The sequence below is a fragment of the Eucalyptus grandis genome, chromosome 11, assembly GCF_016545825.1.
Source record: "Eucalyptus grandis isolate ANBG69807.140 chromosome 11, ASM1654582v1, whole genome shotgun sequence".
NCBI classification, from domain to species: Eukaryota; Viridiplantae; Streptophyta; class Magnoliopsida; order Myrtales; family Myrtaceae; genus Eucalyptus; species Eucalyptus grandis.
The window spans coordinates 4422333-4444114 of record NC_052622.1 but is presented as its reverse complement, the minus strand read 5'-3'; the positions used below and the strand labels follow the sequence as shown (position 1 = coordinate 4444114).

Here is a 21782-nt window from a genome sequence, read left to right as displayed (position 1 = left end):
AATCCGACTTAATGCACCCATTCGATAGGTTTAGCATCACTAATGCAACCTTCTCGAGTCCATTCTAATCCCCAAACGGTAATGGCCTATATAAGTAACAAAGTTAGAGGGTTGTAAATTCTTGAAATAGGCAATCTAGAAAACATTATTTAGTCATGTGTATGTATCGCGAAAGCATTGTTAAGCCTCAAATTCTTATCAAGCTTAGATATTAAGGCCCCATACATCATTTCGAATCTGCAGCAATCGATCCATAAAAGGCACGAAATTTGCAAACTATGGCTTCTGTATAGGTTCATTCCTTGTTTAATTCCCGTGTTTATTTCAACTTACCTCCAACTAAGTAACAACTAATTTTAGGCCATCAACTCTCATTACAATACCTACGATTTCGAGGGCAAGAAGCACTTGGTGCCATCGACCGCCAGTCGGATAGGTGGGAAGAATGACTTCCTAGGAGCGGCTTATTTGGCTGTTGGAGGGATTTGCTTGTTCTTGACTATAGCCTTCATACTTGTCTATGTGCTCATGCCAAGGTGAGTCTCGATCGGTTCAAAACATGACTGTCGCAATAGGCGTTTGAGAAGATTAGCTTCGGGAAATTTGACCATTTGATTTTGATATGTTTCTTTTTCCTTTTTCCTTTCGTCTTCTTTCTTTTTGTTTGATGATATGGGCAGGCCTCTTGGAGATCCATCTTACATACCTTGAAATAGGAATCCAGCAGGACGCTGGAACTAGTGCCTACGTTACAAAATCTGGATTGCCATGTTCTGTAGGATTCTTGTCATGTATGCTACTTTGGCTTTGTGACATTTAATACTCTGCTATTTAGTTGAGTCATTGTAAAAGGAGACTTCTCTTTTGTAGCTTCATAAAGCTCGAAATGAATTCATACGTCCTTCTAGTATGAGTTTGTATACATGATACACAAACGCGAACGTCGGTATAAATGTATGTTCTCACGCATGACCCACCAACCAGACGGGTGAATTTACCAGCTGCGAGGAGCAATGAAGAGAGGCAGTGATTTAGATAAATTTACCTAAGCATGACCATTGTGACAGAAAGTTTGGTATGTCACTCCGTCTTCCTTATCCATGAAAGTGACTTTCCCCCAAATTAGCAGAATCCAGTTGACAAATTTTACTCCAGAAAGCACCGAGACAAACTCAGAGTTCGTCGTGCATAGGTCTATCCAATGGCGGATCCAAATTGGGAATTACATTATCAACGACATGGGGGATATTGATGCCCTCTCGGTTGCCTCTAAGTCCAGTCTCTGCTTGTCCTGCCATACCAGCCTTCAGCGCAGCTGTAACCTTCCTCTGCAATTTCAGTATCCCAATGCGTTTCGAAATGACATATAGAACAGCACATGAGAATAAGATAAATCCAACAGCAATTATTATCCTGTCAATCAGAACCAGGTATAAGCTCAAGGCAATTTCAGGTAAATATGTCATATGAATAGAAAAAAGAAAAAAGTTTGTCCAAATCCAGACCTGTCAATCACATCTTGACGTCCCATTGTAGAAAGTAGGCTTCGGGTGCGCATCAACAATGAACGGTGGCCCTTATACTCACTTTCAGCCTTTCTTAAGACTCCAGTCGATTCCTCTGCAAAATTCGCCATGAAAATGATACATTCCAGTTTCTTCTAAAGTCATACTTATCTATTTGTAGAGACAAAATACGAAAAAATATTAAGTTTCACCAAGATCCAGGCCATAGCAAAAGTGTCACTATAGATAGATGCGGCACATATGATGGATAAAAACTACCAAGTACTATAGCTTTTAGTCTTTAAACTTCACATCCCTGCAAGCTTCCAACCCAGAAGTGAGGTCATAGTTACCTCAAGTTAAATTGGTCTATAGTCCGGTTAATGTGCAATACACTGCTTTGCATAATTTAATCATCACTTTCCCATATTCTTATAATCTAGGAATATAACCATTTTCTGTTGCTCATGGTTCTGTTGCAACAAACTGTATGCGAGTGAATTTTCACTTTGATGCAGGAAGTGCAAAAGCAGAATTAATTCTCAAAATTAGAATAAATATACTTCCTTCTTTTTCAATAATTGACAGAAAAAGGCTTACTAGACAATCTGAGGAATCTCTAACCCTAGTTATATGCCTAGTGAAGGTTTTACATTATGATGACAGAGCAAATTTGAACAATGTAACTTTCAACTCCACTAAAGACAGCTAATGTAGTTTGATTGGACTTCCAGTTAATTTTGTCATGAACGCATTTCTACCTTCTTTCCTGTAATGACATGTTTATACATGAGGACCAACTAGCAAACAAGTATCGCGTACCAATCTAATGGCAAGGACCTTAAAAATATGAAAAGATTAATAAACATGTTCAAAGTAGGACAGATCTCATAATTATCTTAATTTGACGATTGATACTACATGATTATGACAAGGAAACACAAACTGCTAGCCTTACATATCACTCAACTAGCCCTTGTCTCATTATGTCTCTCTTCCTATTTGCAGAAAAGACAAAAGGTTTAATAGCCTAAAAGGAAAACACATCAAAATCCAAGATCTTAGCTAAGCACTTCCTATGATAGAAAAGTGGTAGGTTGCTTTGAGACTATACTCCTCTTTCCATTACTAATCTTAGCGAAAGGAGCACATTTCCATAATAAAAGGAAAACTGAGGTCACAGCTTATGCATTTAACGGAGAGAGAAAGGGCCAACTCAGAAGGATTTGTCACGAAAAAGTAATGATCAGAAAAGATCTGGAGCCTAGCAGTGCAAAGCATGACAACGTGTATTTGCTTCAAAACCTCTTCACAGGAGCAAAACATACTTACCAACAGTCATGAGCGTATTTGCACTTCGTTCCACCACCTGCAGAGTGGCCTTAGTGTTACAATGATCTTCTTCGTATAATTCAGTGTTGGGAACTTGGAACAACATAAAATATCTGTGATACAGACAAATAAAAAAGTGTGGGGAAAGAAGATAAAAAGCAAGCTGACTCTTCACCTGGACCATCAGCTGACGAGTGCGGCGAAGGCTCTCTGTGATATTTTCTGCAGCAGATGTCATTCCAGCCTTTGTCCTAACAATTAGTGGTAAATCAACTACTTGTAATTCATATGACAATAGGCAGTAGAGATTAACCACACGGATGTCTGGAATTCCAGATATTGAAAGCAACATCATCTCAGAATAATAAAATATTGCAGAGTTAAATAAAAAAGTAAAAGAAGTGATACATACTGTAAATTGCGTCTCCGAATTGTTGATTCCTCTCCGCCGCCAAGAAGCAGTTCTCTCTAAAATGCATGAATTTAAATGAGTTCATCTTCCTGAGCCCACATTTGGAATCACCACATAGAAAAGTCATTGATTGAGCAAAGCAAAAACAAAGCATCATATAGAGGAGACTGTACATACCTCTTCTTGCGCAGCCTTCTTCAGATTAGCCCTTGCTTGCAAATTAGCATTCCTCAACCTCATTCGCAAGCTGATTACAGAGATGATCTTTATGAATCTTCTGCATATTGGTGTATGCACAACTAGTTTGCTCATGTAGAAATATTTACATTCAGATTAGTCAGGAATGCACAAACAATGGATGTCAAGCATGTATATAAACTTTTAAGAGAGTTAACAGGCAAACTATCTCAAAATCGAACCAAGAAAACCACAAATCTCTTCTCAACTCACAAGGATGCAATTGGGACTTATTCGGATTACTCTTAAACAAAATCCTTACAATTTAAGTTAAACAAGTCCAAACATACATGGGCCAACCATATCTTTCAAAAAAAAAAAAAAAAACCCTCAGCAACAGAAATTCCAAAAGCAAAAGCTGTCCTTGGCTTTTCTCAAAACAAAAATTCTTCCTCCTTGTCTACACTTCCCAACACCCTTTTCTCAAACAAATGATTTGGCTCCCAATCGTAAGTTCTACTCCAGCTGCTAATGACAGCATGAACACAAGAAGCAATCATCTTCCAGAGTTCACAAAATTACACACATTGAGTCTCAGGTCAACAAATTAAGAACCGAGAACTTACTTTTGGCTCTTGGTCTTCCACGACTCGAGCAACGACTTGGCAGATTCAACAGAATCAATGGCGGGCAGCTGTGGGGCGAGGAGATCAAGTTTAAACTGCAGCAAATTCAACAGAGCCAAGCCATCCTGCGCCAGACCGTTCAACCTCGGGAGCGAATTCTTCTCCTCTCTCGACTTCCCATACTCCTCAATTGCCTTTATATGCTCTTGGGTTTTGACATACGCCACACCCCATTCCTTCTTCACTTCTTCAACAGCCTCCACTACCTTGTCCATTCTATAAACAATTTTTCCCCCAAGACAATTAGCTCAAAACGAAAATTCGTTTTCTATTTCCAGATCACAATTGATGTTAACGCCTTTTGAAAACTGCCATATACCCTAAGAATATGAGCCCCACAACTAAGAGCTTCACTAAAGCAAGCATCAGTGGCATATGCAATACGTGTGAACTGACCATTTTTCCTCACTAGCTTAAGCTGTCAGAAAATGTATCACAATGTATATACCATATATCTTAACATCGTACATCGACACTTGTACGTGAAAACAGGTAACTTGGATGCATATACATCAATCATTAATCAAGGAACAAACAGGAGTTATAGAAATAATCGCTCAAGAGAGAGTGTCGAGCATATCAGGCATATATTGCTGTGTAAACCATTTATCCAAAAAATTCATATTACATTGTCCACGATGCATATCAAGCATATAATGCTTTGGATATCAATTATAGAATCCCCATAAATAACCTCATAATTGTCACCGACTCGTAGACAATGCGTTGATCACGCTTTCAACTCCTTCCTTATGGAATAGTCATGCCCTAAGGCCTGGTTGTAGTACCGCCACATAACTAATTCAGGTGAGAGAAAATTTTGGCTATTCTTTAATGTACATGATGTTTTGTCCACATAAAGAATGTCTTCTCGCAATAATAATACATTAGAGTGAACTTTCTTGATGTCTCTCGAATTTAAACGATGAAAAGTGACAATGAACCAAGGCATGATCAACGCCAACTCAAGAATATATTATCAACTCTTAAATCATGTAAAATTACTCAAAATTGGATGAGCTGGCACTCAACAGCATTCAATGGAATTTAAACTCAAGAAACTTTCTTAGCAATGTAGAAATGCAAATACATCTAGTTGTTGTGCTTCTAGTTCTTCACAGACAAATCTTCTATAAAATTAAATCCTCAAACAATTTCATTAATAAGGATAAAGAAAAACAGATCCATCGATAAGAAATAACCATAACAAATTCCCAATAAAATTGAAAAGCACTCATTCCAAACACAGCTCATATACTATGAAATAAAAACTAACAAGTCCAAGCCATTCTTACCTTACTGTATGATTAGGAAATGATGCATAAAGCTAACCCAAGAAAGAGCATTTTCTGAAAAACAAACCCTTCAATGGAACTACTCCAAACTCCCCCCCACCCCCAAAAAAACAACAAAAAAAAAAAACCTCATCCAGTTGGATGAAAAGATCAAAATGGAAAAAACTCAGCAAAATGAAAAGATACAAAACGGAGGGGAAAAATCAGAATTAGAACACAGCAGAGAACATAACTTGACTCAGATCTACCTTTTCCTCTCTTCTTCTTCCTTTCTCAATTTCTCATTGGCACTTTTGCACTCCACAGACCCAAGGCTTGGATTAGAAGAGCTATGAGTAGGAGCCAATGAGGAATTTCTACTTTTTTGCCTTCTATAGCACTTTGGGGTAGGGGAGCGACTTCTGTGACGCCTCACTATTGGAGAACGACTCTTGCATCGCCACAGAGATATAGAACGACTTTTCCTTCTGTATATTGCAATAGAAACCATTCAGCAGGTAATACGAGATTACACATTACATATTCTCATGCATATCAAGTCAGCACCAAGAGATAAAAGGCAGGAAACATTTACAGTTACCTCAGATACTGTTAAGAAGCTCCATCTTTTATCACATGAAGTTAAAGTCAAAATCGAGCAACAAAAGCACATTGACCAGCATTCATAACCTGCCGACCTCCCACGAGATAGGAACAAATTGAATTTCCTTAATATCATGAGGAATGCTATGCCTCATCTTGTTTTCATTACACTGTCCACTGAAAGCCTGATGTCTATCCAAGCTTCCTGTCAATTTTCAGTGTAGAAGCTCCCAAAACCAAATACCCACCAGCCAGATCATGAATATTAACCAAATTCTTTTGTACTCTTTAAATTCTCGGCTTGGTCATCGGGAAGTAGGTGCAGACCAGGTAGAGTTTCGAAGCCCATACAGAGAGAAGTCGCAACTTAAACCCCCAGCAGCCAAAATTTAATAGTCAAGCAAAACTTGAATATCAAGTTTGTGTCTGCCCAAAACTATGCCCACCAAATTGCACAATCAAGTGGCATAAACTCACTCATGCAGTAAGTTACATGCCAAAAATTTCTAAGAACTGCATCTTCATATCAAACCTTTTTCATCTTTTCACTAGAACATCAAGTCATGTAACGAAAATTCGCATCAAACCTATCATTGCGCAATGCCTAAACTTACATCTGACAATAAAACAATACTCACAAACATCTACTTTAACATCTCGTAACATCAAGTAGGGATGTCAAAAAACCTATCCCGGCCGAGCTGACCTGGTCCGGCCCCGCACAGCCCGACACTAAAGTTAGGGTATTTTGGAATCAGGCCTTTTAGGTGTTGCTATTGTTTGTGTTAAATTCGGGTCAGGTGGGGCTAGGTCAGACCAGGCCGGCACGGGTTTTTTCTCTCTCCATGCGTATGCAATGACGACGAAACACCTAGCTAATCAGTCTAATTAATTAGCTAACTGCTTCATCCTCGTTGCACATGCACAAAGAGTGAAAGGAAAAACCAATGCTGGCCCCAGGTATCGATTTGGGTTGGGTCAAGCGCACGTTTCAGGTCGGGTCGGGAATCACAGAAACCCAATCCGACCCACCCATTGATAACACAGGCATCAAGGTCAAATGTCTCTAGAAGCTTGAAAGGTTGAAAATTTTGGGGCATGATAATCTCAGTCAAAGATTGTAGAGAACGCACACGATTGTGATTTTAGAGCTCCAATCTGGTTCCTCTGAGAAAGCTCCGTCCAATTATATCAAAAATCGATAGCCCCCATCTCCCTCTTCCCCGCGCTTATTTGTTCCCAATAGGGAGGGAAAGAAGCCATGTCTAAAAACTTTTTCCGCTCGACCTACGGTGGGAAGAACAGCCAAGCGAGAGGAAGAAACATGAACATTACCATTACTCTTCTTTCAATTCCTCCAGGTTCGCGAACGTCGAAATCTACGAGGTTCCGATAAGTTATCTTGGAATCCAGGAGGTGTGATTCTGGCTAGAAAGCTGCTCATATCGGTAGTTCATTTGAGCCTCTGGCTGTGACGTCCATGGCACAGATTAAAGGTTGGCCATGGTTGTCGCCTTTGGCTCGGACCAGATCAAGGTTACGCAGCCTCAATGTGGACCTCCCGTGAGCTTTGCAGAGCTCGAGGGGCCAAGATGACGGCCTTGTCATTCTCTACATGTCCTCATAATGCTCAATGTACGGTTCACAGCCATTAGAAGTCATCGACTGCACAATATCTGCTACCTTCTTTATGTCACCTTGTTTGCAGAGACCATCTCTTCTGTCGTCCAAATCCAATTAGAGAACACGGCTATTTGAGATTGAATTATTTATGAAAAATGGTAATTGGTTTATCGCAATTTTGGAAATTCAAGAAGGGGAAGGACTTGCTCACATTCGGAGCTAAAACCACATTCAGCAGAAATACGGGCGAAACGGCGACATCCATAGAGGAAGGCCAAGTCGTCGTCTTTAATTGGAAGACATGAGCAGAGAAATCATCATCGTTGGCAGACAGAGGAAGAGGAAGAGGAAGAGGGAGAGAGAGATTTAGGGTTTCGACGTAAATCGACCAAAAACAAACGAATAACTTACGGGATTTAGCGAGTCGATTGAAGATCAGAGATTCGAACTTACAGCAAATGGAGGCGAGCGACCGAGAGAGCGAGAGGGAGGGCGGCGCTGAACGGCCGAAGGAGGCGGCGCCGCCGCCGCGAGTCGATCGGAGCTGGGAGGCGCCGCCGTGACTTGAGACGGAGACGGGGAAGTGGAGAACGGAGTAGGGGTGAGCAGCGGTTTAGGGTCGACCCTGGACCAACCCTGGACCGGCCCAACCCCGCTAGTCTGGTCCGGTCCCCAAGGGACCTGGTCGGTCCTTAGGTCCCGAAATTCCGTGACCAACACCGCACGGCTGGCCTCTGGTCCTAAGAAGTTTTAGGTGGTCCCAACCCCTGACCAACCCCGTATATTATATTATATTGTATTATATTATATTATTTATAATTTTTTTATATATTCAAACTTAAGTAAAATGTCTATTATATTATATTATATTGAGATGTTCTATTAATAACACTAATAGTAATTTCAATTTAAAACTTTTGTTGAGTATTAATTATATGTAGTTTGTTTTGTTTTCAGTGTTTAGAAGATCAAGTGAATTAACAAGATGTGAAGTTATATATTCATGGTTTATATTAAGTATTTTGACTTTTTATGGTTTAATTGTACTAATGAATTGCACTTTGCTTTTCAATTTGTGTCAAATGATAGAAGTTTTTGAAGAGTAGAGTAGTACTCAGGTGAATACAATGATTTGCTAGTCAAGTGGTGTGAAGCTCATTTTTGGTTGAGTGAACCCTACGTGATCAAATGCAGGAAAACGCTTTTGCATATGGTGTTATGAATATTAAAGATAGATTATTACAAGAACTTTCCATCTTGTCCCATATCTTGATGAGCGGTTAGTAGATACGAAATTTTTATTATTGTGTCATCTTAGATTTGCTAAATATGTATTGGTATTTATAGTTTAATTGCACAATGTCGTATTGTCGATGGATGTGTAATTTGAATTTGTAGGTTTGTTTTTTTAGGAAGTATAAAAATAAGACGAAAAAAATTATCGATCGGTCCCTGGGTTGACCAACCGGACCGAACCCATTGGGTTGGTCCGGTCCTTGGTCCCAGACTCAATAGGGCGGTCCTCGGTCCTAAAAATTGAGGACCGACACCGTACGGTTGGTCCTAGGGTTAGGGGGCCCGGACCAACCCGACCATGCTCACCCCTAGAACGGAGAGAGAGAGAGAAGCAACTCGTGAGGAGAAAATATTCTAACCACCAGGTCAGCGTCCTACGTGGCGCGCGTGCCCCATTGAAATGTCAACACGTGGCCTTGGACTTGGACCGGCTGTAAAATGAAAAAGTCTATTAAAATTGGGCTTTTTTTTTCTCTCTTTCTCTGCCGCCCAACTCCCGCTTAAAACTTTCTCTCTCTTTTTTCAATATTTAGGCCTTTTAGGTTCTTCATTAGAGAAGAAGAAGCTAGATGCTTTTTTTCTTACCTTTTACCAAAAAAAAAAAGAAAAAAGAAGAAGCCAGATACTTCTTTCTTTCTCAAGTGCGTCCAGACCTTCGCCTCCGCCTCCGCCTCCCACCCCAAAAGCCTCTCCGGTCACAGCCGCTATTCAGATATGCCTCTAGCATGTCGCCTCTCTCAAAAGTCTTGCTGGTTGCAGCTGGGTCCTATGCCACCTAGGCCTTCAATGTTGCCTCTTGGAGCCCCATCGGTGGCTCCAATGAGCTTGAGTTGAACTTTGCGCGCGCTTCGCTCCTCTCTCTCACCGGATTTTGGGAAATCAAGCCTGTTTCGACATCGCCATGTGAAAAGCTCCTCTGCCGTTGGTAAGCTCAAAATGATTTCGTTCTTTTATTACCACATTCTTTGTTGAAGTTCGTTTATTTTGAAACTATACAAACACTCTTTTTTTCTTTTCCCTTTCCTTCACCCGATTTTGATTTCGAGCTCAAAAACCCCTTATTTTCAAACCTACATAAGCTCAAGATGCTTTACCTTTGTGAGCTCCGTGGAATGCAATAACATGCAATCACAGACATAATAATGCAAAAAGAAAGAGTAAGTCCATGTAAATTAGATAGGAGATGGTAGATAAGGGCTTTGCACAGATATAGATGGGCACATATATAGTGTTTCAGACTGACCAATCGCAATAGTTTGAGGAGTCAACCATTTTTGTTTCAGATTGCCTGTGTTTGGTGGGATTTCACAAGCTATTTTGCCAAAGAAACAGTCAGGCAAAAATTCACAGAATTGTTGTCCTAGCGTGGCTAATGCACTGGAGGTCCCAAGTCATCCCTTCCAAGAAGCTAAGATGGTTGTTTTTGCATTTACTTCACGATGTTGAATTTGCGCTTGGACATTTGGCTGGTAAGCCGAGACTTGGAGCTATGTCTGTCCCACATCCATGCATTTTTTTTTTTTATTGTGATTGATATGGTTAATGGGGTTGCAATACTTGCTTAGTCACTCAATTTGAAATAGAGAAAAGGTCATTCGAGAGATCCCTTTCTGAATACTTTGTGGCTAGCTTAGAATATGCTTGAGTTCCATATGCCTTAGATATCGCAAATGCAAATGAATCAACTGCTCATAAGTTCTATCCAATAACATGAAGGAAGATAACATGGAGATGGATGAGAGGAATACTGTTAATTTTGACGAGATATGTATTCTATCATCAGTTCCTTTTCATTTGCTGTAGCACAATTTCATCAGAGAATTGAGCCTAAACAAGGATAAAATTCCAGCTCAGTTTATCAAGCCAGTTCAAAGGAAATTGATGTGACCCGGAAATATGTGGATTGTTTGACTGCACCTGCCATGGGGAAAGTCCTAGTCTGTGAGTTCGTCTATGATTTCAACTTTTAAGATAGATTGGAAATGATTTTTGATAATTTTCTTTTTTTATTTGACTGTAGATTCTGGTGAACCCATTGTTTGTGACCTATAATCTGCAAAGGCATGAATTGTTGCTTTGATTGGGGTATGTTGAAGTTAAATGCTATGTGCAGATTAAAATGTGTGATGTTACATCCCAACGAACGGTGAAAAAGAAAGTTACATTTCAAATTCCTTTTCTCTAGCTAGACAATAGACAGTAATTAGTTTCATGGTTGTCTGGATGAAGTATAGGTTCCTTTTGACATTAAGTTTTTCTTGGGGTCAAAAGACTTTGCTTTAGCAAGATGGTATATAATCAATCTCTAACCGATCTCATAGGCATGGTGACCAATAAAGTCAATTAGAATCGGCAATCTTTTGGCATGTGTTTCATTTTGTTCTATATCGGGTTTTTATTGCATTCTCTAGCTCTTTGGGAACTTTGTTACAGAGTGCGTTTAGTTTCTAGTCAGTGTTTAAGTTGTCCTTGCTGTGACACATATGACAATACGTTTTTTAATCATCTTTCTGGTTTCCAATTAATATTCTCTTTTCCTGATTGAGTTCTCTAGGTAATCTCTTTTATCCTTACTTTTCTTAATTAGTTCATCTATAATTATAGGCACCAAGACTACCAGGTGCTTGAATGTGAGTATGCAAAAGAGGCTTGAACTTTTTTGGCTCCTCTGCTGATGCAGACAAAGCGTGAGGATAAACAAATTGCTTTTGCCGGGAAGAGCTTTCCCAAATTTAAGAATCACAATAACCTTGGCAATGAAGGTTTGAGATGAGTAGCTCAGGTCATTTTAAAAGTATGCAAATCTCTACTAAGTTTCATTCTATTTGCTCGGAATATCTGAACTATGTCGTCCTTCTGGCTTATCAGGTTAAAAAAAAAAAAAAAACAATAGACTATATAATAGCTTGGAGGAGTGACACTGATGAATTTGATGAACTTGCATTCAATTTGGGAGGAGGCCTTGATATGCATCTGGTCGCACGACTATCGTCAAACATTCAATCTGGCCTTCCTCGAAGATCAAAGGATTACTCCTATCTGGTCTTCCTTGAAGATCAAAGGATTAGTCCATCATGTTACTTAGAACAATGTTTAGAAAGACTTCTTGGCAGTTGTGTATAAGATATTGTGACAAATATTATTGTGCTTTAACTAATTATTCTTAAGCTCGTTTATTGTTCTGTCAAGATTCAATTTTTGCTATTCATTAGAATTAGTTTATTGAGCAAGAGCACCATTGGACATGGATTATTTCCATATATGCTTTGACAAGCACTGTTTAAAGCTCTTAGTTGACTTTACCCTATATGATATTTGTTCAAAAGAAGGCAATTTGCAGCCATATATCGGGAATGAGTGGACAAGTGATTCTTGATCACACCAGCATATGAAACATAGCAAGAGCGACTATTTTTTTCCCCAGCAAAACATCAACTCTCTCAACTGATTCAATGATCTACACCACAATAAAACTTGACAGATTAATATTGATTGAACAGTCTAAATTAAACCGATTGTTTCCTACACTAGAAAGCAGTAAACGATATACAATTTTCGTCAGAACTGAACTACAAAGAAGCTGTCCATGGAAATAAAAGTTCTGCCATATCATTTCTAACGGGAGAGCTCTTTGGCAGTTGCCAACTACAGCAATTTTTGCAAAATTGCTCTTAAGCTTTCATGAGTGCAGCTCTACGTCTTAGTAGTTCAACCCTGTATTTGTGGGCATACTTTGATATCTGCTTCCTCTGGAAAACCAAACAAGAACTTAGGAGCTTTTCACAAAGAAAGTGGAATGTCCTTATAAGTGGTCCAACTAATGTCATTTGAGATCAATCCAATGATAGAACTTAGTGGATGGGGCAACTATTCTCCTTATTAATCTTAATCAAAAAGTTTCCAATAAAGTTACAACTGCATGCACACTTGAAAATGAGCTCAGACAATTTCTAATCAACTTAGAAGATAAAAAGACCAGTTTTAGATGCATTAATTTTCGATGGTGTTGAAAAATTCAATTTCATCTATCAATATATGTTTGAAGCATGCCTCAAAAATAGAATAGATATTTAGCTCCCCACCATTATGCAAATAACACAAACATATTTAGCCTATTCGATAGACCATAGTCACTGTAGAAAGTTTTTTTTTTCCTTGGGTATCCCTGGATAAAAAAGACTAGCCATCAAAGTAAAATCTACAAACAAATTAATTCTAGTCTTCTAGATGAAAAAACTATATATGAGGAGACTCTAGAGCAAGACTATGAACCTAGTCAATACTTCACATATATAATGAGTTGTTTCCAGATCATAAATGCATAAAACATGCCAGAAGATCATCTTCTACCAGTAAAATGCCTCAAAGTCAAATGAAGGGCGAAAATTGAGTAGTGCCATGTCCACACTTTTGCATATACAAGAGACACAATAGTGTTATAAAGATGAATAAGCAATGATCTAGGCAAAGACAGTTTACATATTTGCAAGGGATGCTGAGTTTCTTGAGCTTAAGTGTGCAGGAAACAAGTAAACTGTTGAAGTTGCCAATCTCAGAGTTGAGCTTGGCAACATGGGCTTCGACCCTCCGCCAATACCCTGCAAAAACTCCGGTATCCCAACCTTCATTGCACAAAACAATGCAGGAAAAGATATATCATTAGGCCTCAACTCGCAGTTGAATCAGCATGATTATGAACTTTTGCTTTGACCAAATGAAGATTTCTAGAGCACCGGTTGCCATTCACTCCAGCATAAAGTGAAAACAATACCAAACCTCCTTTGAACCTACAGATACACAGATATGGCAGGTCATTACACCAAACCTATGGAACCGCTCATCTTGAAAACTAAAACTAATTGCATTAGAATTAACTCGTTGTACTACTCGCAGCTACTTTAGCTAGCATACACTATAAACGGCATGGCAACAATACATGGCACAACCACCCCTGTCCATCACCCAAAACACATTTCTCTTGTCACTGTGATTAAGCTCATTTACCCATTATCGCAAACAGACCCATCATAAGTTACTTAGCTTTAAACACGATATAATTCAAAAACCCATCTCAAAGCACATATTTATCTACCTCATTTAGCTAATTGGCACAGAGAAAAAACAGACATTTTGCTCTCCAAATGCTTCTCTCGGTAGCTCTATGCAGTACTAGAATTATGCAGCCAGTAAAAATCGAAATTTAACCTACCCGCATACTGAGCGGATTTGGAGAAGAATCTAGAAAATGCGGAAGCCAACGAATTTGATTGAGCTCACAAAGGTAAAGCATCTTGAGCTTATGTAGGTTTGAAAATAAGGGGTTTTTGAACTTGAAATCAAAACCGGGCGAAGGAGAGCGAAAAGAAAACAAGAGTATTTGTATAGTTTCAAAAGAAATGAAGTTCAATAGAGAATGTGGTAATAAAAGAACAAGAGCATTTTGAGCTCACCAATGGCAGAGGAGCTTTTCAAGTGGCAATGTCGAAACAGGGATATAGGTTAAACAAGAAGAAATGTCGCCAAGAAAAAGCAAAAACAAAAACAAAAAATGGAGAAGCTTCTTTGTTGCTTGATTTCCCAAAACTCAAGTGAGAGAATAGCGAAGCGCGTGCAAGGTTTAACTTGAGCTCGTTGGGGCTCCGAGAGGCAACAGAGAGGCGGAGGCGGCGACAGGACCCAGCTGCGACCGGCGGGGCTCTTGAGGGAGGCGACGTGCTAGAGGCATATTTGAGCAGTAGTTGTGACCAAGAGGCTTTTGGGGGCAGAGGGGAGGCGGAGGCAAAGGCGGAGACGGTGGCTGGACACACTGAAGATATAAAGAAGCGGCTGGCTTGTTCTTCTCGAAGAGAACCAAAAAGCCCTAAAACTTGAAAAGAGGAGGGAGAAATTTTTAAGCTAGAATTTGGGCATTTAGGGTTCGCATGATAAAATTTCTATTTCTCGATTTTTCTATTTCTCTCGTTTCCTAACAGTTTGTAAATGAAACCGTTTGGTAATGCAATCTGATTTCTCTATTTCTCAAACAGATTTCTATTCCGTAAATAAAGAAATTGAAGAAATCGAAACTGAAATTTTTAGCTTCTCGATTTCCGAAACAGAAATAGAATTTTTTTTTCTCAACTTTTCAATTTAATCCAAAATATTTTAGATCACTAATATTGAAATAGAAATAGAAATAGTTAATTTAGTCCAAATTTTTTATTAATTTTTTAATATAATCATTTTCAATCAATATTGATTGAAAATCTTAACCATTGGGCCAAATGGTGGGAATTGAATGAACAAGGCTTCATTTGTTGCACGCAAGATATTTCACGCATGGTAATAGTCAACTTGCCACATTCATATCTAACGAGTCTTTCTTCACCTAGTCTTCCGTAGTACGCCGACAACGGCTCTATCTAGCTAACTATTTTTTTAATCATAAACTTCATATTGAGACGGTAAAAAGGGGTCAAATCATTAGGGCTTCATCTGATTTTTCTTTTATAAGGAAAAGAGATCTAATAAGGAATCTATTGTTCTTGTAAGAGTGTTGATGAAAATATAGATTTTGATAATAAATTTTTAAATAATCCTAGTGTTGATAATTTTGAAAAAATTGGTGACGATTTTTTAACATGGTGAGGATTTTTTTAACAAAATTTGGAAAGAAATTGGAATTAGACTTGAAGTTAGGACTTTTTTAGGAGATTAGACTATTATAATCATGACTATCATTAGACTTATTTGATTAATGTGAAATCAATTTCGGCAAAAACATAACGACATATTCACTACAATTGAATTTCAATTGATTTTTTTTTGCCACGTTGTCTATTTTTCGAAAGAAAATATTATGTAATACGAAACGTAAACACATGTAATAGGAAATTCCATGAAATTGTATTTTCAACTTTTGTAATGTATTAGTATTATTTCGACTATTATTTTGTATTTGAGGATTTCATATGTTGTCATCTAATCAATTTCTATTCCTAGAAATTAAAATTTTATTCTGTTATCAAACGGATTTTTGTTTTAGAAATAGAAATTTTGAGTCATTATCAAACGGGTTTTTTTTTTTAGAAACTTGTCCGGGAAATAGAAATCGAGAAATCAATTTCTGGCCAGAAATCAATTTCTAGAACAGAAATTTTGTCATGCATGCTTATTGTTGTGTCCTTTCTTTGCCAGCTAGCAAAGAAAAGAGAAAAAAAAAAAAACCCACTTTTTAGACTTTTTCATTTTTCTGCCGGTCCAAGTCTAAGGCCACGTGTCGACATTTCAATGGAGCACGCGCGCCGCGTAGAACGCTGACCTGGTGGTTAGCAATCACCAAATATTTTCTCCTTATCCCTAATGGGTCTTCCTCGTTTGATCTAATTATTACTGTCTAAGGATTGTGTCTGTGAAACAATCGGAGGACCATCTGCCAACTCCTCCACCGAGGCACCATGCCAACAAGGATCCCTCACACCTCTCACAATTGGCTGTGGTTGGCGAATTTGCCCAAATCTAAGCAAGGGCCTTGACCCTCACTGCCCAAATTTGGGCAAAGGCCGTCACCAAGGTTAAGGGTCACGACCATCGCTAGTGGCCGACAAATTGGCGAATGCCCTTGCTCAGATCTCAGCCTTCATCCTTGTGGCCATCGAACTCACCCAAATCGGCCCTAACCCTCACTGCCCAAATTTGGGCAAAGTCCTTTGCTGGGGTGAGGGTTGCGACGATCACCTATGGCTGATGAGGGTTCCTAAGCACTAGGAAGATGAACAGGAGTATTGGGGAAAACATAAAAGAATAAAAAAGGAAAAAAATCATATAAAAAAATCCGAAAATTTTAAAAAATTGTGATTGTGCCACAAAGAACATTTAGCATTCATTTTAGTGATTTTTTTATTTATCAAAATTGGTAGGAAGGGTTATATTGGTAATTTGTCAAAATGTATATAATTAAATTAGCTAAATTAAAAAGTTTAGAACTGAATTGACATTTTTACAATTAATTTATGACTCTTCTAGTAATGTCCCCTCTACCCCCATCCCTCCTTGGCCTTTGACTGGCCGCTAACATCAGCTGTCACCTCGCGGCAGGCTCGGCCGCTAGTCAACTATATAGAGTAGATGAATTTAAGAAGAGGATTTCTATGGAAAGGAAATGAAGACTGATGTGAGCCCCTTTTTTTACTGATCAGAGGTGCATGGGGAATAGTAGAAGCGGGTGAGTGTAGGGTGCAATTTCTTCTCTTATGTTTATGAGGACATATTAATCGCTCAAACATAGATTCTCTGATTCGCTTTTTAGGTTTCTGCGGAGTCAATGTCGTCCAAACTTATCTGATTAATTGTACTAAAAAATTAAGAGAAAGCAAGAGTAGGGCGAGGTGAGTCTTCGACAATGTTCGCGAAGTACCATACATGGCATTGGAATGTATCGCAAAAAGGGCCGGTCGAGTTCACATGATATTGTGGCGTAGGGATGGTGACTTTTGATGGTGCTAAAGATCATGATGAAGGAACGAGCTTAGGTTTTGGGTATGGATGATCTGTCGTTGTGATAATAATCACAGAACTGAAAACCTTAGAAATGCAGGAAAAACTTTGATTTAGAGATGACACTCGTGGATATATGTCTTCTGCATATGTTTCGAATGAATCCAGTTAGCAAAAGTGAGGGAACAGGAAATCCATATCTTATCAACTCGATATCTTCCAAATTGAGTTCACGCGAGATGGGACTGCCGATAGAATATGGGAAATGCTCTACATCCTTCCTTAATAGCACTAAGGCCCTAGGGTTTCAAACGACCGCAAACATGTTGGTGTTTCTCCAACACATATATTGAAGGTCCAATTTGGATTATTAGTATATAAGTGCTTGATAATTTTTATAAATTTCTACTTAGAAAAGAGAAAAATAAGCAGCGGGTAGTGCCAAAATGCTAAACGGATATCGCCGTCCTCAATATGCTTCTTCATGCAAAGTAAAAATTCCAGATTTTACCCGGCCTTAGCCTGCTCTGAATCCACAATAATAAAGTATAATTGCTTCGCTAACATCGACCGTATTTGAAGAGTGAGATAGCCCAGAATACATTTACAGTTGAGAAGCTGGCCTGCACAGCATAATCTTTAGGGGAAACAGCTTGTTTCACTGTTGTTATTATTGTTACCGTTGTTATTGTCGTTTTGTCATTATACATATGTACTAGTGTACAGTATTTGAATTTCTGTAATTTTTGTTGTCCTTTTGCCTTTGCATCGTAGCTTTTGAGGTTGTCAGATTTGGAGTACTAATCGATGAACTTAGAAAGTGACCATCAAAACAAGAATCGTTGGGCTCCCGCTGGTCTATTTTCTTCCTGGTTTTCTTTATCCTTAAACTTTCGCATCCAATTTCCCGTCCCTTACCGTTATGCATATATTATTTTCCCTTTAACAACAACTGAATAGAAAAAACATCATGTGAAGTAAAGTATTTATTTTTCTTATTGCTGGTGAGTGGTGAAGAAGAATGATCTCGTCATTGTCATTGCGCAAGTCCAAGATGATATTTTCCTATTAAGCACTCCAAGCAAACGACGTACTATCAAATCCTTTTCGTTCAAAGATCGTCTTGAGGAAGACATTTCGAAAAACTTGTCGGATGGAGCGAAAACAGCCAAGGGAAACTGCATCTCCAAAGTGAACTTTCGTGCTAGGCCAAAAAAAAAGTGAACTTTCGGGTGATTCTCGATGGTGACGACACTGAAGCAAGAAAAGGGTAAGAGACAAAGTCTGGGAATCAGACGTGTAACAGGAAACGCAATCAGGCCAATGCATGCATCCAAGGCTGCAGAACTTTCTCCGAAGTCAGAATACGAAAGCACGAAAGAAGCAGTCTTAACTCCAAGTTTGGGACTTGCGATTTCGCTGAAAGCTGCCACAGCATTCACTGCAAAGCTCTCTGCTTTGTTAGCTCCTGACATCTGCAACTTGTCCTCGAAGTCTTCACGTACGTGTACGTTGGAGAGAGGGAGGGAGGGAGAGAGAGAGACAGAGAGAAGGGGTTGGTTCAAGAGTAGATTCGGTTCTAGCGTTGTAGGTTTATCTTAGATGTTGTCATCGTCGACGTCATTTGATCATCAGCGAGAAAGAAATATGATCGGTTTGCATAAATGGGCTGAAAGGACGGACAGGACAACGTGCTGCTTTCGTCGTTTAGCATTCTTGTTCTCGTGATGCGTGCCAAACCTCCATCTATGAATTGACAAGAATCTCACTGTGGTATGTAAGTTTTCGATTTGCACTTTTCTTTTGTTAGATTTCGGAGTTTAATATGCTACTGAGTTTTTATTTTTTATTTTTTATAATACTTAGATTACACAGACAATCGTCTGTCCTCAGCATGAAAAGGAATATGAAAAGAAGGTATTCGAGCATGAAAATTTCGGGGGTGATATATTAAAGAATTTTCCTTAGCTGATAAGAATCAGTACAGATTGAAGTCGAAGGAGGCCAATCAAAAAGTACATCATTGAAGTTACTTTCAAAAGTTTGACTCACCTTATTGTGGTCAAACACATATCATCTGCCAAATAAAGTTACAATAAATAAATAAAAAATCTTCATACACACGGTGGATTCATTCCTGACAATTTGTGGGTGATCAATTACGCACTTAATTACTGAAAATGCAAAATCAAGAGATATATAACAACCTCACAATGTTAAAACAAGAATGACACTCAACGCTTATCATTCTACTTTTCGTCCCAAGATGTCACGACATGACCTAAACCACAAGAGCTACAGTCAGCTCTGGCCAATCCCATTGGAGCCTCATGGTTCTGTCCTTTGTTATCTCCAATCCTATCATCCCAGAACCCAATCAGGAGCTTTCCTTCATATCCTCGGCTTGTGGTACACAAGATCTCTATTGCAAAACTTGAGCTAAACGACGACATTGAAGCTTCATGTTTGATTGATCTAAAGGAGGGATATTTCAGTGACCAAATGTCAAAAAAGGAAAAGAAAGAGGGACCCCTCTTCTTGAAAGAGATTCATGAAATCAGCCCTTATAGTGAAAATTATTATTGTTTTGTTTATACATCCATAATGCTGCTTCTTGAAGTAGTCGGTGCAGCTGGATGTCATGAATGATGCTAACAATTAATTTTTTATAAGACATTTGGTGGAAATTTATCGTGCGGGAGACATTTGGTAAAGTTGGAATGCATATATGGTCTGATTCAAGCAAAAGAGAAAAAGGGATGGTTCACGCGGTGATCCATTTTCATTTCCAGGATTCGATTCTTCCTTTTCACCTTAGCAATACTGAACCCTAAAACGACGGAGGAGGTTCATCATCCAGGTTCGATTCACGCAGAATTTTTTTTTTTCTTTTTGGGGGGGTGTGTATCATCACCAGAAAAGAAGTGAGAAAGGACAGAAGAATGGGAAGATGAAGATGGGTTGGAGAGGGCCTGGAGTTGTGACAGACAGAGCAAGACGATATGGTTGAATCTAAATCCATGCAAAGTGAAGCAGACAGACTGCGGAGACCGGGGAGGAAATGAATGATGACAATGTTGAAAAGATGGAAGATGATGAATGAATGAATGGGAAGTAATAAGAGACTAATGATGAAAATAGTTTTTTTTTTTTTTTTTTATTAAATGGGGTTGGTCCGTGTGTGTCAGACAGAAGGAAGGGCATGGCATGACATAGCTTAGCGACAGTCAAAGCTCCGCATCATTACACCAATCTGGCAACACATGGGGAGCCTCTTCGTCCCATGCAAATGCAATCACAAGCTCATAAGCTAAAATAAAATCAATTCTTGCACATCTCTCGTAGAACACAAGAAAAGCTCAAAGAAGAGAGAGAAAGAGAGAGAGAGAGAGAGAGGAAGGTTAGGTACCTTGGGATCTCTGTGACTATGGATTCGATTCGGCGGGCGCTTGAAGGTGCTTCGGTCTGCTCTGCTCTGGAGAGGGAATCTAAGCGGAAGCAAGAATTGAGGGGAATGAAGCCTGGTCCGAGGCCATTGGAATGAATCCAAGATTGAGTCTTTGATGGGTAGTCCTCAAGAACTTGAAGCCTTGAACCAGACAACATTCCCCACAAAACCTGAACTTCCCCATTTCTTCTTCTTCTTCATCATTGCTCTCTCTCTCTCTCTCTCTCTCTCTGATGATTAGCTGGGCGCCTGAGTGTGCGTGATATCTAATCTATTTTCTAGTCTCCCAGTCTCTCTCTCTCTCTCTCTCTCTCTCTCTCTGATCTCCCCATCCCTTTACTTTCCGTTGCATCGAATGAATAAATGAGATGAGAGGTTTGCCCCCTGCTGATTATGAATGTGAATGCGGTGAATGATGACGACGATGATGATGATGACGACGATGAGAGAGAGAGAGGGGAGAAGGGGGAGGGGTGGGGCCCAGGTGGTCTTGCCTGGAACCCAGCTGTAGGGTTAATGGTGGGTGAGGATCATTGTCTCAATAATTACATGGGCGGATGTATGTCTATTCAATTTTTACATAATCATGGCCCAGTGAAATATCTGCCGTCGGATCTGGGGGCCATCATTGGTGAGATTCAGGAGGGGATTCAATATGGACATCATGCATGCATGCATGACATTCAAGATGATGAGATTGGGGTGCACGTGGACCTGGAATTCCATTTCCAAGATCTTGATCTTGGTGTGAAACCGGCAGATCTTCGCAATGGCTTTTTTTTCTCCAACGAACCCCGGGGGGAAAGTAGAAACGGGGAAAGTGCAAAAGACAAAGAGAAAAAATCAACAAAGAGAGAAGTTGCTGTAGGGGTTCTATCTTTTCAGATTTCGTGGGCGATGGTTCAACTTAGGAATTGACTTTGACCCCATGCGTACGCCTATCCGGACCTT

At 39.3% G+C, this 21782-nt stretch overlaps 2 protein-coding genes and 1 long non-coding RNA gene across 8 annotated transcripts; 1 reads left to right on the top strand and 2 right to left on the bottom strand.

Moving 5' to 3' along the window:
• Nucleotides 1–962: 962 nt before the first annotated feature.
• On the bottom strand, nucleotides 963–8202 carry LOC104424543. 3 transcript variants are annotated; one of them, XM_039305535.1, is made up of 10 exons: nucleotides 8066–8202; nucleotides 7123–7709; nucleotides 5656–5874; nucleotides 4053–4328; nucleotides 3427–3496; nucleotides 3250–3305; nucleotides 3013–3088; nucleotides 2838–2874; nucleotides 1506–1620; nucleotides 1028–1413 (listed from the first exon to the last, which is right to left on the bottom strand). In XM_039305535.1, exons 4-10 carry the CDS (start codon nucleotides 4325–4327, stop codon nucleotides 1173–1175), a joined length of 870 nt encoding a protein of 289 aa, XP_039161469.1. In that variant the 5' UTR covers nucleotide 4328; nucleotides 5656–5874; nucleotides 7123–7709; nucleotides 8066–8202; the 3' UTR covers nucleotides 1028–1172. The 3 variants fall into 3 exon arrangements, with proteins under 3 accessions (XP_039161468.1, XP_039161469.1, XP_039161470.1); XM_039305534.1 differs by lacking the exon at nucleotides 7123–7709 and having other exon boundaries at nucleotides 963–1413; XM_039305536.1 differs by lacking the exons at nucleotides 7123–7709; nucleotides 8066–8202 and adding an exon at nucleotides 5988–6552.
• A 1325-nt stretch (nucleotides 8203–9527) lies between these two features.
• LOC120289517 lies at nucleotides 9528–12084 on the top strand. Of its 4 annotated transcripts, none has more exons than XR_005547550.1 (3): nucleotides 9528–9833; nucleotides 10192–10377; nucleotides 10712–12084. It is a non-coding gene; the product is annotated as an uncharacterized LOC120289517 (long non-coding RNA). The 4 variants fall into 4 exon arrangements; XR_005547551.1 differs by having other exon boundaries at nucleotides 10192–10849; nucleotides 10929–12084; XR_005547552.1 differs by having other exon boundaries at nucleotides 10192–10993; nucleotides 11513–12084.
• A 7307-nt stretch (nucleotides 12085–19391) lies between these two features.
• LOC104424540 lies at nucleotides 19392–21208 on the bottom strand. Its single transcript, XM_010037001.3, has 2 exons — nucleotides 20793–21208; nucleotides 19392–19858 (listed from the first exon to the last, which is right to left on the bottom strand). Exons 1-2 carry the CDS (start codon nucleotides 20987–20989, stop codon nucleotides 19633–19635), a joined length of 423 nt encoding a protein of 140 aa, XP_010035303.1. The 5' UTR covers nucleotides 20990–21208; the 3' UTR covers nucleotides 19392–19632.
• Between the last annotated feature and the right edge of the window lie 574 nt (nucleotides 21209–21782).